This window comes from Neolamprologus multifasciatus, chromosome 22 (genome assembly GCF_963576455.1).
Source record: "Neolamprologus multifasciatus chromosome 22, fNeoMul1.2, whole genome shotgun sequence".
Classification (NCBI taxonomy): Eukaryota; Metazoa; Chordata; class Actinopteri; order Cichliformes; family Cichlidae; genus Neolamprologus; species Neolamprologus multifasciatus.
Genome location: NC_140459.1, coordinates 18,752,790 through 18,771,234, shown reverse-complemented (window position 1 = coordinate 18,771,234; position 18,445 = coordinate 18,752,790). Strand labels below are relative to the sequence as shown.

At 42.6% G+C, this 18,445-nt stretch overlaps 1 protein-coding gene across 2 annotated transcripts; it reads right to left on the bottom strand.

Annotated features, from left to right (window-relative positions):
* Nucleotides 1-1,980: 1,980 nt before the first annotated feature.
* pdcd6ip (programmed cell death 6 interacting protein) lies at nt 1,981-17,447 on the bottom strand. 2 transcript variants are annotated; one of them, XM_085149783.1, is made up of 18 exons: nt 17,125-17,447; nt 14,781-14,835; nt 14,624-14,693; nt 13,326-13,453; nt 12,225-12,378; nt 11,225-11,325; nt 9,151-9,282; nt 8,833-9,055; nt 8,536-8,659; nt 6,685-6,862; nt 5,497-5,608; nt 5,123-5,292; nt 4,519-4,767; nt 4,194-4,328; nt 3,969-4,063; nt 3,747-3,864; nt 3,467-3,657; nt 1,981-2,996 (listed from the first exon to the last, which is right to left on the bottom strand). In XM_085149783.1, the coding sequence occupies exons 1-18, from the start codon at nt 17,328-17,330 to the stop codon at nt 2,810-2,812; spliced, it is 2,628 nt and encodes an 875-aa protein (XP_085005909.1). In that variant the 5' UTR covers nt 17,331-17,447; the 3' UTR covers nt 1,981-2,809. The 2 variants fall into 2 exon arrangements, with proteins under 2 accessions (XP_085005909.1, XP_085005910.1); XM_085149784.1 differs by having other exon boundaries at nt 9,151-9,267.
* Between the last annotated feature and the right edge of the window lie 998 nt (nt 17,448-18,445).

Sequence of the window (18,445 nt, the reverse complement as noted above, 5' to 3'; positions counted from 1 at the left end):
CACACCTGCCTAAAACTTTTGCACAGTACTGTATATATTTCTATCTCTAGATATGGTTGATAGAAAAGTTCCTGATTTTTCACTGTCATTTAAATGTTTATCTGGTAATTATTTGGTGTAGTATAAAATAAGGCTGGTCTTTATCATGTTTTTTATATAATAATTATGCCATCCTTAACATTTTTCAAAGCAGTCCATTGAGGCAGGTTGGAGTCCTTGCTGAGCCTATTTTGACGCCTGGGCCTTATGTTTGACACCCTTTCCATAAACCCTAGAGATGCTTGTGTGGCAAAATCCCAGTATATCAGCAGCCACGTTCAGAGTCACTTAATTCCTTTTCCTTCCTCATTCTGAAGCTCGGTTTGAACTCCAGCAGGTCGTCGTGTCCGTGCCTTCGTGCCTAAACGCTCCGAGCTGCTGCCGAGTTAAATAAGTATGCCTGGTAAGTGGCTGGTTAGTGTACGAGCTTCAGCTCTATATTCCATTATTTTATTAAACGAGCGACTGAAACACTCTTTACATAAACCCTAGGACAAATGAAAAATTGCCCCAAATCCCCCGTTTGGGTATCTCTGCGCAGCAATTCCTCTAATCGGGTATTTCTTTGTAATTATCAACATCATAGCCAAAGAAAAGCCTCGGTTCGGCCTTATTACCGACAAACACATGGTGAGGAGGAGAGCAAAGCGATGAGAGAAAGAGAGAGAGAAGACTGGGGGAGTAAGAATAGTGTGAACACCAATATGGCTGAGTGCGGAGTTTGGGAGCCATTAGGCAGAAGGTAATTAATACCTGTCACTGCAGTGCTCTGTTCGCTGCCTTTATTCTGTTTCAGACCAATTAAAATATGACACTCCTCCGGTGGAGAACGCCTTGTTAAAATTAAACGGCAGAGACGCACAGACACCTTTGATAAACACATCCAGAGCTACAATTGGCTTTGGCAGCAGCGGCGGCAGAGCCATGCTGTATAGATATACACACGGAGAGAAACATGGCAGTGTGTGTGTGTTGTGTCACTTCCAGTAGGAGATGCGAGCTGTTAGATCTGATTAAAACTGTGTTTCCTTGTGAGTCTCACTCCAAAGCGCGAGCGCGCACACTGACGTAATCTTATGAGACGTTTATGAGCCAGGAGATACTGACCGGTGTAGATAACTCACTGCCAGCGATTCGCAGCTCGGACAGCAAGGACAGACGAATGGTAAGCAAAAACAGATGAGCCAGGGGAGCGAGGAAATGCCAGGTGGTGTACCAAAATAATAATTATTTAGAAAAAGAGAAAACGCTTAAGAGCAAAGCAAAAAATCTGATGATAAGAAGGAAAACAAAGGATGGGAAGAGCACAGAGAGAAACTTAAGTGAAATATGGTGAGTTGTTTTTTTTTTAAAGAGTTGTGGTGGTAGGAACCCGAGAAGACAGATTAGACAGAAGAGAGGAGAAAATGGAGTGAGAGGTGGCGTGATGGATGTAGGCAGGGGACCAGCAGCTCTCTGCCAACATCTCCATGCATCCTTCCAGACATCACACTGCGCTGCCATCTGCCTCCCTGCCACACACACAAACGCGCGCGCGCACACACGGGGAGGAGATATGCGAAATCATTAGCGTCTCCTGACACTGAATAAATATCTCCGGATGAAATCTGTCTATGGAGAAATCACCTGCGGGGAAATATGATTGGATGAGATCACGACCTCACTGGAACGTAATTTGCATGTCATCTAAATAGGATCTGCCCCCAGTGCTCGGGGGTCAAAAAGCATCCGATTAGTTGGATGGGACAAGTCAATCTCTGATTGGCTGACAGAAACAACAACGACAGGTAGTGCTGCTTCACACCCCCTCCTCCCCCTCCCCTGTGAACTGCAGGACTGCCCTCTTCTGGCTGCTTTACAAACCTCCACAGTTTAAGGAGAGGAAAAAAATAAATCAATAAATAAAAGACATCCAAAACACATAAAGACAGACAAATGGCGTCTGGCTGCTGTTGTTTTTAATCTCAAAGGTGATGGATAAAAACAAAAACACAAAGAGCAGGAGTGGCGCACACAGAGTGTCTCGGTTAATCACATACAGAGTCTTATTTATACATATATTTATATAGCAGAGCCATTTCTCCCACTTGTACAGCCTCTTGATTGTAACACGGAAATAAACCCACATTCCCGGGGTGAGAGAGCGAGAGGAAAGAGTGAAAGAGAAACAAAAACAGTCATCTACATTAGAAAACCTACCGGCCATTCATTTTTCTGTTGTTGTTTTTTTTATAGATTTATACATCAGAGAAGCATCAGTATTCATTACAAAAATAGTAATATAGTTAATATAGATGCGCTGGGAGATTTGATTGAGTCGATACAGATGCACAGTCTCCAGCGAGGAAATGAAGAGCCACTCTGTGCGCCTCGATGAGTGTTGTTACAGCAGTCCACCTCAGTCAAAGAGTCAGTTATCATCGGAAAGAGGTTAAGGGTTTAATTTAATCAACAAAACTTTTAGAAAATGAGTACATAAAAAAATAAAGAGGAGGAGGAGGAGGAGGTGTTAGTGCACTGATGAAAGCTGAAACAGTTTCAGGGAAAAGTGCTGCCAGGATCCAGAAAAACATGCGCTTAACAAAAAGAAAGATGAGTTACAGAAAAGTGTTAAAGGCTTTTCAGCAGCTCCACCTTCACACAGCTGCTGTCAGGAGGAGAAAAAGTGTAAGACGAGTGGAGGAGCCCATGGGATTGAAGTGTTATTGCTGGGGATGTTTGTTTTAAATTTGGTGTTAACATGTGAGGGATACGGGGATGAAGAGGGGAGTTATTGCTGAGGGTAGTAGGGCTGTTGCTGAGGGGGTTGTTGGGGGTAGCCTGGGTAGGGCTGTCCTGCTGGAGCAGTTCCTGGGTATCCTCCCTGACCTGGAGTCTGGTAGGGCATGTAGGGCATGTTGGGCATGTTGTACTGGCCGTAAGCATAAGGATTGTAGCCCATAGGCATCTGGTAGTACCTGCAGGGAAAAGACAACAGACGAGACAAACTTCAAACATTGTATAATCAAAACACTTCAGAGTCAAAGGTTGCAGACTTCATTTAAAAGTTATCATGAAGCAAGTAACGCCCTCTTCTAGCATCAGTATACAGAGCTAGAATTGAGTTTGGGTTTAATGGCATTTGCAGCTGTTAAAATTAAAGACCATCTATAGATTTTTAATTGCTCCATGTTTACTGAGAAGATATTTCATGCACTTTATCTTCAACCTGTAGCTGCAGATTTTCATCTTTATTTTTTTTTCTCAAATTATTTGCTTCACTGAAGCCAGAAATCTGTTCCTGTCACATTTTCTTCTTATAAAAAGTAGCAGCAGAGACTCTCCGACCAATGAGAATGCAAGCCGGTCAACCTGCAGCAGTTTTTTTGTCACTTTAGGGACCAAATGAGGTGCTCAGATCTGAGAGATCCACTGAAAAAAAACTGACCCAGGGTAGCCTTGGTAGGTGGGGTAAGGTGGTCCCTGGGCCTGGGGGGCCATGGGTGGTGGGTTGTTAGTGGGAGCGGCAGCAGGTTGTGAGCTGGCGGGTGTGGTGGAGGCTGCCTGAGGGATCACGCTTGGTGGAGGTGGCCTGGCTGGGGGCTGGGGCTTTGACTCGGGTTGTTGAGGCTGCACAGGCTGGAAGACGTAAAGGGAGAGAACAGAAAGATGAGCACACGACTGACAGATGTTGATAATATTCAATGTTGGGCTGAGTATCTGCTTACAAAAACGGTTCTGGGTGCAGGGGTCGGTCCGGGAGCCGGGGCAGCGGGAGTGCTCTGATAGGCGGGAACGTTGAAGGCTGGAGCGCTGGGCTCTCGAGCGATGCTCTGCTGCAGGTCCCTGAGAGTAAAAATCGAACATCACAAACAGCAAATAAAACAGAACCCAACTGCAAAAACAGTCTTCCTTCTTGGCCAGCTTGGAATGACCGTGCGGGTACGTACTTGAGGAGTTCATCGCGCTCCGTCTTACGGGCGAAAACGATGTCGCTGCATTTGTTCTGGAACTTGAGCAGGATTTCTGTCAGGTCGTTGTAGAACTGAGTGGGGAGAAACAAACGGGGACAAAAATAACTAACCCGGTTTGGGACGCACAAAAGTAGAGCACATCTGACAAAAGATATGCATCGCTGCGGCACGGCTGGTCCCGCTGTTCTGCTGAGCACGTACCTTGGTGCCCTCGCGCAGGTTGTTGCTGATCTCCATGTAGCTGTCGTGGGCCGAGGCCAGCTTCTTGAGGACCTCCTCCCTCTGGTTGGAGTCTGCATTGGACTGCTTCAGGCTGCTGAACTCCTGGTGGGACGTCTGGAAGCAGATCGCAGGTCGAGAGGACGGTTAACCTCCGACTCCTTTTATTATGTATGCACTTTATGTCCATCTATACATTCTTTTAATCCGATACAGTTAAAGCGTCATTCCCGTGAGGGAATTCTGACCCAATTTAAGGAATAAACACACATAAAAGCCGCACACTTCCCACCAAAGCCACCTGTACCTGAACTTTCCCCAGCAGCTCTTCCTGTGTGCGGAGGCTGGCTTGCACTCGCTGGTTGTAGCTGCCGTACAGCTGGTCGAGCTGGCCCAGCGACAGCTGCTCCTCATTGATTGCTCCATCCTGAGCCAGCGCCGTCAGGAAGGTGGTGGACATGTCAAAGGTCACGGCCTTGATCTCTCCCTCCATAGTCTCCCTCTCTTTCTTTACCTCCTCCAGCTGAGCGAGCAGAGAGCGCAGCACGTTCACTACCTACAGGGGAAGGTAGACAGATGACTTTTCCACAGTCCGACATTAACCTCCGACCTCTCACCCTCGTTACAGTGAGTCCAGCAGCTGGAGAGAGGTGCAGTTCTTTCAGTTCTGCTTGCTTAGTTATTTGAGCTCCCCAGTGAAACACAACACAGTATCAGCAAAAAAAAAAAAAGAAAAGAAAAGAAAAAGGGAGGCAGTGAGGGGAGGAGGTAAAGGGCCATAAGGAACACAATGTCCACCGGGGGTTTCTGTGCAGCAGGAGTCGACGTTTATGGGACACACACATTAAAAAAAAAAAGCACATTCCCAATATTTAAGCTCACAAACAAAGATGTAAAGATGTCAGACAGACCTCGCTGCCCTGTAGTGTCTTGGTCGGGTTGGCAGAGGGGATGGCGGCGTTGAGCTCGTTCTCTGGTTTACACAGCAGGGCGATCATGTCACAGTGGGTGTTGTAGCGGTCCCTCACCACCTGGTCGGCCTGCACCGCCTTGTCCAAGATGTTGCGGAAGTTAGCGCCCTCTGTGTAGGGAGAGGATTAGAGGGACTAAGAGAGGGCTTTTTACAGCGCATAAACTTGCACGACAAGTTTGTGTCCAATAAATTAGGAATTTGCTGTTGTTCTTTTGCAGCGCGCTCAGTGTGTAATGGCCCCAATAAATACATTTAAAAAAAAAAAAGCCCAACACCAACAACAAATGAGAGCAACAATCTTCCGTGGCATACCGGCTCGAAGGGGCTTGTAGAGGTCTCCAGAGGGAGTTCTGCTCCAGCGCTGGTTGAACTTGGTCCTCAGCTCGTTGTCGGTCGTCTCTTCATTGTCCAGCATCTTCAGAGACTAAAGGACGAGAACACAAAGACGCTGAGAGGACAAAAACACCACTGATACACATCGATTAGCACAAAAGTGCTGTACATCTAAAATAATCAGAGGACATAACACCAGCATAAGATAACAGAGTTTAAAGACACATAAAATGAGGAAACCCGAGTAAGAACCGATTCTGAAGGTGGGTTTTCAAACGGGTTTGAATATATATCATGTTGGGGAGGTCCTGATGACACATGAGGAATCTGTTAGACTATTTGGATATTCTTATTATTGTTATTATAATGTCAGGATACAGAAAAATAGCTTATACAGCTAGTGAGATCCTGTCATTGTGGCATGTATTTTCAGAAACTGCCACACTTGAGACACACGAAGCAGCGATTATTACAGCAGTGATTATAAACTTTGCTCGTCCACATTTGTCTGCCTCATGTACTTTTTATTGATCACTAAACATGCATGTTAAATAAAAAAAAACTGAAACTGGAGTTTAATTAAAAATAAAAACTCAATATTTAAAAAATTAAAATCTCAAATAATAGTCATTTTTTGGCGAGCTCAATTGTATTTTTTTCTCTCTTTTTTTTTTAACCTCCTTTTAGTCTCATTAATGACTACTTTTTAGGAAAATTAGGGCATTTCAGTTTGGACTTTTCAACTCTGCCAACAAACTTGGAGGCAGATTGTGCTTTATGTTTTCCCTCCCATCTGTTTATTTGTTTGTCAGCATGATGTTTAAAAAATGGGTTGGCTGAAACCGGTGGACAGACAGTCCTTGGCCCAACGATCAGTGGATTAGATTCCTGTGATGATGCGGATCTGGGATTTCCGCCATTAGGAACGATTAAGAGTTTTTTTAGCATTAATACGCTCTTCTGGTAATAATGGTGGTAGAAAACTCCAACATTCGCGGCGTCCAAGCCAGGATTCATATGCTACGTTTTGAAGAAAGCAAAGCCATATGACGAACAAGCTGTTTGCAGCCTGTTGTTCTAAAAGCGGCTTCTTTGCTTTGTTAAACAGATTTTGGGGTCGCTGCAAGCAGGAAGGTCAGAGGGCACGTGTCTGCTCGCGTCACCGACCTCATCCAGGATCTCTCTGTTGCGGGTCAACAGCTCGGGCAGGTCTTTGATGAGCTGCTCGATGCTCTGCAGTCCTCCGTGCTGCACGACGTTCCTGGCCTTCTCAGCAATGGATTGTGGGATGGAGTCTCCTGACAGATCCTCCAGAGCAGCTGGCAGGTTTAGAGACGCCAACACCCTGATGGAGAAACGCATCATCTGTCAGTTATTACGGCTGCTTGAACATTAATTTGTAGCTCGTCAGCACGGAGCTCATTAAAAACAGCTTTTACAAAGTTTACTTGGAGAAAATGAGTTAAAATAAATATTTTCATTTTACTGCTTTAATTTAATGACAATGCACTCATGTTGACGTCGTTGGCTCAAATTTCTAATAAAGATCTTCAAACGATGTGCTGAGAGCGCCGCACTGACGACACGAGTGCTTTTATCGACACTTTAATGGTACCTGATGCTCCCTCATGTTATGAATTATTAAATTTATTTACAGAAGCACTTACTGACATGTTAACAGGAAGACACAGAGTGGTTTACACAAACAGCAACTCGTATGAGAGTTTCCACATAAACTCGGATGGTGAAGTCGTTCTTTTTACGTTACACAGAGTAGGACGTCTTCCAAGAAATACTCCTGCATCAGGACACACGATCGCCACTGCTTCTCCAAAATACTGCTCTATTCTCACACGGGCCTGATGTGATGTCATGCAAACTTTGTACCAGAGAGACACAACAGGCAGAATCCCAAATAGAAATCTTTGAATCTTCACCATCTTTGACACACGAGCCAATCGTGTCGTCACACTCTCATTCATAGTAGGTTGTAGACCGCCTTCTTTCAGCTGCTCCCTTTAGTTGTCGTCCCCATCTCACCCATTCCCAGCATTCTCCTCTGTTCTCCTTCACTACATCCATAAACCTTCTCTGTGGTCTTCCTCTTCTCCTTCTGCCTGACTTTGACTTTGTCTCCAGATCTTGCTCACTCTCAGCATCTCCAGCTCAGCTTCCTGTCTTTTTGTTAGCACCACCGTATCTAAACCGTACATTGTGTACTATCCTAGACGTTTCCTTTCGCTGTATGTAGTAAAGATGTAGGTAAGTGTACTTTTTACACACCCGTAACATGAATTAGGATTTCTTATGGTGCTCTGGTGGATAGGGGAAAGGCAAGTATGGTGGTGTTGCCTCACAGCAAGAAGATCCAGGGTCCTCTCGCCCTACGGTAGCTCATATAGGCTCCAGCAACCCTGACTTGGATAAGTGGAAGAAACTGAATGGCTGGCTCTGATTGGAGAAGCCACGTTGATCACGTTGCAGAAGCCATAATGGATGTGTTTTTTCTTTTTTTGTTTGTTTTGTGTGCGCAGTAAAAGTTACTTATGGGGAAAAAAGACCAGCTTCACCTGTGAGTCTATATATGCAGTTTTCAATGAAAACCAGAACATCAACATAATAGCTCATCTGGCTCATCCTGTGATCCATCACAGTTCACAGGTTCTTGTATTAAAGTCAGAAAGAAAGTGCACAAACTAATAAGAATTCAAATCCACTGAGCAGTCACTGAGGCTCACAGTCAGTCATATCTAGGACAAACTCAATCTCATTCACTCGAATCTCACCAATACTCCAGGAGGAGCAGCAACTCTCATATTTCATTTAGATGGAGGCTTTAAAATTACTGCCACAATCATTGCCCCAAAGTGATGAGGCTTTCTTTAATATCATAAACCTTGTTTGCAGTAGCAAACTAGCTGATAGTTTCTCGCATAAAGCTCCACATGTGATGGTGGAGAATTGCTCAGAACTGGAGCTCATGTGAGCATATAGCTTTACAGACACAGCACAGCATACCCGTTGCAGAGATTAGTCGCCTCCCTCATGGTTCCCACCAGTCTGTTAACAGTCTCGGCCTTCCTCTGGCTGTAAATGCTCATGGACTGCTGCACGGCCATGGGTACCATCTTCTCAAACAAGTCTGGAGTGAAAAGATCAAGACAGGCAAATGGTTTGAAACAACAACAAAAAAAACAAAACAGTTTTCAGATCATATAAAGAGTCAGCTGAGCATCATTCTCATCATTCACAGTTTCTTTCAGTTTTATTAGATTATTTCATATCTCAGTATGGAGGTGTGTCCGCGGTTTGTACCTGAAAATTTCTGACTGAGTGGGGGTGTGATGGCGGTTGGTTTGACCAGCGCTGCTTTGCCAATTTGCTCGAGGTCTTTGACTTCAGGCACCCGGTCGTGGTAGATAAAGTCGTTGTCTTTCTTAGCTGCTGTGAGGGATCGGTTGATCTTGTCTGTCAGATCCTTAACGCTCACGTACTCGTCGTAACGAGACGCCACAGTCTTAACCAGCTCTGCTGCGTGCTGGATTGATCAAATAAGGGAGGAAAAGTTGTGGAGACAACATTTTTGTTTTTTGTTTTTCTAAAGGGCTGTAAAGCGAGGGGAAACCTGGGTACCTGCAGACGAGCAATCTCCTCCCCGAACCTCTTCTTCTGCTTGGCCAGGACACTCTGATGCAGCTCGGCGTTGGCTTGCATGATGCAGTGCTTGGCCGCAAGCACCGGAAGCACTTCCTGAAAATAAAAATACTGACGAGGGAGCGGCAACCACAGAGCAACACGCAGGCATGCAGACATATATAAAAACACACGCACATACACGCACAGTGGCAACGCAAACCATAAGATGGCAGGCGTACATCAGCGAGGTAAAAAAAAAATCAATTAAATAAATACAAAAATTAAAAAAATAAATTAATTAAATTAAAAAAAAAAAAAAAAATCAAAAAAAAAAAATCACAGAAGCCAGTGACAGACAGGGGTGACAGAGAGGCGTGCAAACACAACACAAGCGCGCGCGCACATACACAACCAGGGCAAACGCCAGCACCACGGCGAGGGATGCAGAAAGAAAGGAAGACAACGAGAGAGAAAAACAGAACAGGCCATGAGTGTTTTAACCTTCCAGAAAAAGCTGCTTCATCAAACATCCCAAAACCAGGTGTGTGTGTGTGTGTGTGGTGTAGAATGGGTCCACTTTTAGGTTTGACTTTGTTTGTTTACATCTGCAATACAGCTCCAACTACTAATATATCCTGAGGCAACTGAGGGAAAGAGTTAAGTCAACTTCCTCCTGATTGGCTGCCCCTTGCAAACAGAAGGTTTTATCAGCAGGCGAGTGGGACAGCTGTGCTCACATATTAAGCACGACTGAGCTGTCTGAATCCTGAATCATGTCCTCATTTTTCAAATCTCTGGCCATGTTTAATATGAGTGTTACGGCTCAGCGGGGTCTGGAGTGATCTTTGTCCAGTAGGTGTTTTCTCCTCTGGCGTACTTTAGGTACTGACCTTGGCAGCTGGCCACAGTCAGCAATTAGGACAGGTAGGTCAGGGAGGGGAGCACAGTTGTCCTTGCAGTGCAGTCACTTTGTGTTTTAGCTCAGAGGGAAAGGAGGGTTTAACTTACTCTGTTTTGTTATGTTCCTTCTTTTGATGGTGATCATGACTCGTCTGTCTCTTAGTTTAATTAATAATAATAATAAAAAAAATCTTTATTCTGCTCCTTTTTCCCCCAACCCAGAAACTTTACGTCCCCATATCCTCTGGATTTTTAGGTGAACGTAACTATGAGGACAAACTGCTGTGACAGCATATATGAAACTACTTTCTCGTCACACTTTATTTCCTCGTCACAAGGGCATGGCATAATTTTGACTTTTAAATAGTCCCAGATTTGTCCTATCAGAGACATCTAAAGATTTTTATTTATCAACAATAAAATATGGAGAAAAAAAATCTCAGTAGAAGCTGAAAGCAAGTCTCATTTTATACAATTAACTAACGAAATATTAACCGATTATGTTTTTTGTTGGCTGACAAATTGATTGATAAATCCTTTCAGCTTTAAGGTATGCAGATGGAGAATTTTGCGTTTTAGTGTAAGAAAAAATATTTTTCAATAAGCTATAATTTACATTTGTACAGTTTATATCAAACATCATCATTTCTAACACGTCACAGCTGTTAAATTTAGACATGTGGAAATTCCCACATTTAAATACTTCAGTTATAACTTAGAACAGCTGCCTTTTTCTCTGTTTTGATTTGCTTAACTCCAAAATATTAAACGTGCAGCGTGGACCTTTGTTAGTGTGTGTGTGTCTATGTGTGGTTGCATCATTTAAATTGTTAGTAACTACTTTAAGATGTCTTTGATTAAACGGAGAGAAACCAATCAGAAAGAACACAGGTCAATATGTAGTTGCGTATTAATCAACCAGTCGCAGTGAAAACAGGATGGAAACAGAAAAATGAGAACAGAAAGGGTGTGAATGGGACAGTCCCACAACCCGAGTATATTTCCCACATAAACACAAAACAATACACACAACCAGACACACTCTAAAGCATTAAGAGTCCACGCTCTGCATGTCTGCACCCCACCGAGCACATGGCTGACCGTGGATGTGTGGCTTTCCATCTCGTGGTTAATGTGTAACTTTGTGTGTGTGCGTGTGTTCTTCATATACCTTGGGGAGGTTGTCCTTATACTGACACTGCTTGAAGGCATCTCCGTAGAAGTCTGCCGCCTGATTGGCCAGCTTAGCGATGACAGCGTCTTTCATCTTATCTACATGGTGAACAAGAGTGTTTAAAAGGATGCACCAGGCAAAGACAAACACGTGAAAAGACTCCAGATAAGAAGCTGCTTTACTCAAAATCACACATTAACCCTCGAACACTAACGCCGGGTAGTCTGACAGTCCCAGGAAAGGATGGACCAAAGAACAAATTCCCACTTCCATTATTTATTTATTTTTAAGATTTTTTTTAAAAATTATCACCAAATTCTTCACCAATTTTAGAAACTTGGAGTGCACTTGTGATGCTTTTTTCCATTTTATGAGATTTACTTTAACATAATTTGATGGGAAGTATTTTTTCTCGGTATATCCAGTAAAATAGACCCAATGTTATTGATAACGATGCTGGTTGGTTGCTTTGGTCAAACTCTAAAGTGGTTCTCTGAGTGGTTTTCAGAGCTGACTACTTCAACTGCATTAAAACATCACAGCAATACATGTTAGAAAAGTAATCTACAACAAAATTACACAACTTCTCAGCAGATGAGTTTTTGTTTTTTTATATAAGAACCTATCTTTAAAACTCCAACACACAAACTGTGCAGACAGAATGGGGACAGAAGCTGAGTGTAACTGGGACCTAAACTGCTCCCATCAGCACTGGAAATTAATCTTGAGACCCAAAAAAAACTGCTTAAGTGGGTAATTAAAGATGATATATAATTAAATAAAGTACAATACTTCATTTTATTTGTAACATAAGCTTCTGTGAAAATGTTAACTTGCAAGATGGCCCACGGAGTAAAACTCTTAAGCAGTAGTAGAAGTGTCATGCACTTTTAAAAAGTATTCAAAGGGGCTTAAAATAGAGTCTGTGTTTTAAATAAATGATTAACAAAATGCACTGAAAGGCTTAGTCATGTCTTCATGGTCAGGGCTCTGGTACCTGAAGTGGCTTTAAGAAAGAAGACCTCCTGGGCCTGGGCCAGCATGATGAGGCTCAGGGTGCCTACAGTCTCAGGGGAGATATCCATGGTGGGCTCTCTGTTCAGAGCAGACAGCACCGTGTCCTTGATGTGGCCAAACGCCCCGCTGGCCAGCTAAAGGAAGACACCAAGAGGAAAAAAATGAATCCAATCCAAAACTAAAAGAAGATTTTTCCCCAAAACGCAGCTAACTGTGGCTTTCAGCCAGCTCCACGGGCCTCAAATGCATCATCAATGTGCAGGCGATCACACAGATCATAGATAGCAGCACCATCAGGTCACATGTTTGATAAGAGCGTCACATGTTAGAAAAGAAATAAAAATACAAATTTGCAAGTCGCCTGTTTCTGTCACACTCGGGTCTCGAGCCTGGAGTGAAACATGTCAGATTTGCATTTTGTTTGTTTGTCTGGTTAAACACTCTGCAGGCCTACTCTTTCTGAAGCTTTTCATCCTTCTGGGGAAGCAGATCAATGCAAATATTTACTATCATCAGTGAAAAAGTCAGACTGATGCATTTCACTTCAATTCCTCGAAACCTTAGAAAGATGGGGCTAAACTTTATGATGTTCATCCTGATAAATTTCTGACAAAGAGGACAAAAATAGACGTACAGCAGAGTAAACCCAAAACAGCTGTAACATGATGCATCATAAAGGTGCTACAAAGAGCTTTGAACATTTCCTGGCTTCAAACACACAGGCAACCGAAACAGAGGAGAGAAACACTCGGTGCATCTACTCTCTGGAGAACATTTGCACAAACATTTGAATCCTGGAAATTTTACCCCTTTTCTAAATTTCAGAAACAAGAAGAATCAACTCAGTTAAAACAAACAAACAAACAAACAAACAAAAAACAACAGAAAAACAAACACAAAAGTTGAATATTTCTCCATATTTTTGTAAAAGACAGCTTGAGTGAACTGTTTTATGAGAGACAAAGGTATAAATTATATTTTTTTTGGTGGGCTCCGGGTTTAGGTTTTGTTTAAGGATAACTAAATATCATCTAAGTTTTAACAGTGATAGTAGTATGTTACTGTGTGGTAGTACACCCACCTGATAGTATTTGGCAGAGGTCTTCAGTCCCTCGTCATTATCCAGATTCTGCTCTGAGGCGATCTGACTGGCCAGAGCTGCCACGTTGAACAACACACACGTCTTCTCATAGCCCAAACTGGCCAGAGCTGCAACACAAAAGCACAAGAGGGCTCACTCTCAGTTCCACAACATAATTGAGATTTTCCACTAACCAAATGTGACGCAGCATACAAAAAACACGGCCAAACTTTTCCTTTATTACTATGTAAAATGTTACTTTTCCTAAAATCTCAAAAGTTCTAGATCAGCATGCTTTTATTTGATTTATTTCTATAAATTTTTATCTCCAACATGTCAAACCGTGTTTGTTCTTTGAATTATTGTGGTTTAGTCACAGTGCAAATAGATAAATAGTCATTTACAGTAAGTTTGTAAATGATTAAACTTCTGATAAAAACAAACTGTTGATTGATCACAGTCACATGACGTTATCGCCACAAGCTTTAAGTGGCCAGCATCACAAAGGGGGGAAATCTCATTGGTCAGGTCGCACCCCTAGGTGAGTGTAGCTGCACTGAGCTGGGGATTTCCCATCCCAGCTGAGAGGTTTGCTCATTACACAGTTCTGAGAGATATTTAGAGACAGCGAAGTTGAGATAACAAGCACTGACAATATTGGAAAGTCCAGATTTTTGTGACTACGTCACTGCTTTTGTTTTTGTCAGGATTCTCTGTCTCTTCTTGAGAGAACTCACAGAGAGGACAAAGTGACATCAGTTTTTTTCCCCACCGAATATTGTTTCAGGTTGTTGAAACAGCTGTTTGCATGGATTTACACAAACAAGCATTTCAACCTCTTAACATCAACATTTTCATTCCTCCAAATTAACAGAAACAATCCAATGGTTGAGAACTCCAGCTGAATAATATGAGATATGAGTAACTGTGTGTGCATGTGATTTCCCCTTGCTCTGTTACATAAGAAACACATGTCAGCACCACATACTTCTTTATGAAATCTTTCTAACTCCATATGACATCTTGTTGGGCCTGTTTTGTATGTGCATTGAATTAAAAAGAATTGTTTCTCACTGGGTGTGTTTCATGTCTGTGTATGTGAAAGAAAGAGATGAAAACGCAAAGAGACAGGAGGAATAAAAGACAGAACAACAATTACGTACCTGAGGGGCGGAGTTTTAAATTTACCGGAACTATTGTGATATCATTTCCTCCTTTTACAGCCAACTGTCATACACACAATGACATGCACGTGTTCTTAAGGAGGTAAAAATACATGTTGAAAAAGCCAAACTTACCGAGCTTGACGGAGCCGCCAAACAGCGATCCTTTATCAAAGGCATCCTTCCATGTGAAGGTTAAGCAGAGCTGCAGAAACAGGAAGAGGCTTTGTGTTTAAGTGCTTCGGCTCAGTAACTAACACACGGTCATGTATGCTGCAGCTCAATCATTTACCTGGTTTTCAGAAAAGGGGAACTTGGGCTCGACAGCACACAGCTGATCATAATATCTGCGGACAGAGACGAAACACCACAGATTGAAACTTTGATTTTGTTTATATCTAAATCCAGAAATAACATTTCTCTAAAAATTACTCAAAGGGACTTCAACTCATGGTAAGTTAGGAAAAAAGTAATGAAGAGACTTTGAAACATAATTGAAATGAACCAGCTGTATAGAGGTAGATAATGTTATGACATCTGTGGTGTGAGGAAGCTCAGCCATTTCAGAGTCATCTGACAATGACTCAGGAAACATCACACACACACACGCGCACATAAACACACACCTCGGCTCTTTGTCCTATCAGTATCAGCGCCTGTGATGTGTGAGCAGTCTATTCTGAGGTATGACATCAGGGAATCCCTTTTACCGATCCTTCAACATTTCTCTCCTGAACTCAAAACACATCAGTAAACACACACTGGCATTTAAAACAGAACAAACTGCATACAAATTTTGTTTCCTATTCTCTCTCTCCCTCTGTCTCTCACTCACACACACACACACACACCTGAGCAGCGGAAAGTGAGCCGAGGCGTGCCACCTGGTTAGCTCGAGAGAGAAAGAAAGGTTCCTATGCAAACAATGGTCACCATAGTGACACAATGCTAACATTCAGTGATGGTGGCTTAATCCGTTTTGGCATGCTTCTGATCGGTCCTGAGCAGACTGCTACTAACCCACAGGTCCCACATCACACACAAAAGTCTGTAAGTTAGTTTAACCAACAGATTATTATATTAATCTTTTTCAGACAGAATTATTTTTAAATAGGCTTCTATCAATATTTCCCTCAGAAAACCCAAGAAAACAAAAGAGCATAAACTAGCGCTCACACAGCAAGGAAATTTGTTCACATGTTTTTAGAGAGACAGGACAGAAAAAAATAACTGGGCTGACTTTTGATCAATTATTCCCAGTCAGTTATTTAAAATCAAAATCTTAAAATAAACAAACACAAACTTCAATATACCTACACAACAACAAAAGGTTGGGATCACGAATTTGCATACCTGGACACTTACTAAGGTAATGTGAGCAGACTCTATGCATTAAATAAATCACGAGTCACAAAGTCCGTACCTGTATGTCACCCAGGAATAAGAAACAGGCCTATTCAAGATATATTCATTGCAGAAGAAAGGCTACACTGAAACTAACCCACTAATATACTTTTGTGCCCTTATTTTGGAAGTTAACTTTAATCTCAGCGGTCATAAGAACACATAGGCTGCAGGTATATAATAACCCATCAAGTTTAAGAAAAGTCACAAATATTAAGCTGATTTTGTTCCCCAAATTGAAGTTTATAAACACATTTATCCCTCTCCCTGGAAAATCTAATCTCCCTTCCCCCCCCCCCTCCCCCACCACAGCCTGGTGTTCAGGATTATTTGAGTGCCACATCTCTCTCATCCCTCATTAGTGCCATGCCTCATTTAACAATTATAAGTAAGTGTAGTTACACGGGAGGAAAGGCACCAGTTAACAACATAGAGGTGACAAGGACACAGAGGGACTTTGTTTCACAAAAATATATCACATCTATCCTACCAACTTCCTCTATGCAAAGCACTTAACACAGTGACACCATTTATGCTCAGCTTTATGGAGATCTCAGTGACATCAGCAACTTCTGGCTGAAAGGCACGGTCTGGACTCTCTCCTTTTTGTTTTTGCATCTGTAGATGAGCAGACACATACTGAGGCTTTTCTCACCAACACAGCCTCTGTTAGTGCTGACAAACGCGTCAAAACTGCCAGTTAGACGTGATTAAGCTGCATTTTGCTATTGCTAACACTCACACTGAAGGCTTCCTTCTCTAGGCATTTGCGACAGGAGTCTGTGTTTTAAGTATAAGTTTGTTTCTTACAACTCCGGTTCTTTTCTCACATTGAGAAAGTTCAAATTCAGTGTTTACGCTAAATCTACACAAGGTATAGTTTTCTTTAAGCCACTTTAGCGTAAAGGCCATAGCTATAAGTGTGAACCAGGTCGGCTTTCCATGCCCAGTTTACCCTCACAAGCAACTGACAGTTCGGTTAAACCAGCCAGCACATCCCGCCTGTATTCCCCCCGCAGGGAAACTTGGCAGGAGTAACAAATGACTCAGTTATTTTCCCGAGAGCGTCCTCCTAGCATCTTAGCTCGGTGTTAGCAGCTCAAAGCTAACCCCGCTGGGTGCGGCGATGGCCGAGCTAAATCAGCGCCACAGGTGAGACAGCCGTCCGAACAGTTGGCGTTAGTTACACAGCAGGCGGTTCACGTGTTATGAAACAGTGTTTTGTTTTTTACCTGAGTAAAATCTCCAGGGAGCTCTCGTGTTTGTCTAGCGGCCTTCCCAGCGCGCTCTTGCGGAGCTTGTTGAGCTCCTCCACGGCGCGGAGATACTCTCCCTGATCCTCGCTTGCCGGGTAAGTAGACGTTACGAATTTCGACAGCGGTTTCACCAGATCCACTTCAGACGATTTTTTCAACGGGACTGAAATAAACGTCGCCATTTCGGCCCGTGAAAGCGCTTTATTAAATCAGAAAAAACAGATGGGACCAGCGAGCCAGGGACACAAACAAGAACGATCTAACCACTTCCTGGATTCTGACAAGCGACGTCAATTACGTAATGGGAAGCGCCGAGGCGCACCGCGCAGACTCAGTGCCGCTTTACTGAGAAATTAGCAAATGGAAAGAGAAGGAGCTTTGATCTTATTTTTTTCCGTGATTGAACTCTATACTCTATATATTGCCAAATATATCTGAAACTTGAAAGCTATCACGTCACTGTCACGAGGTAGAAACTGCAATCAGTTTTTTGTTTTGTTTATGTTTTTGCCAGTTTCCCTTATATGTATCTTTATATATACAGATATTATAAAATCTTATTTGGCAAAAAGAAACAATTATAACATAACAGTTCTAAAAATATATCATAAGCGGCCAAAGAGCATTAGATTCATTACAATGTGGAACACAGAGTATGTACAATGAAGCAGAGTCATAAGAATATTTCCAAAACAGGTCATTTCTTTATTTTATATATTCCTCCACTGCAAATCCAAATACAGCTTATTTAGCAAAATAAGCAAGGATATTGGAAATTTAACAAATAGTATACAAACAGCTGGTTGTTCAGTTTGCCTTGCACAAGGAAGCTGAACAACACCAAAGGACCTAGAAAACCACAGAAGAATGCAAAAGTGGATGATGGCAGAATACTTTCTTTGGTTAAGATAAACAACTTCACAGCATCTGTGTCAAGAGCGACATATCATTATCAGAAAAAAGCTTCTGAACGTGAAAACAGAGGTGTTTACAAGAAGGTGTAAACCACAGGGTACAATCAAGAACAGGAAGGCCAGATCACATTTAACTGGAATACACCTAAGAGAGCCTGCACAGTCCTAGAAATAAATTTAATAAAACGAGCATGAACTTGAACCACAACGATGAGGAGAGATAATATAGAGAAGGAAAGGATCCGATTCACCTGATCTCAACCCCAAAACCTTTGGGTTACTAAAGATAAAACCGAAAGCAGAGAAATCCACAAACCGCAGCAGCTAAAAGGTGTCATCCAAGGCACATTTGGATGTTTTCACAAACTGTACAGCGCGACTTT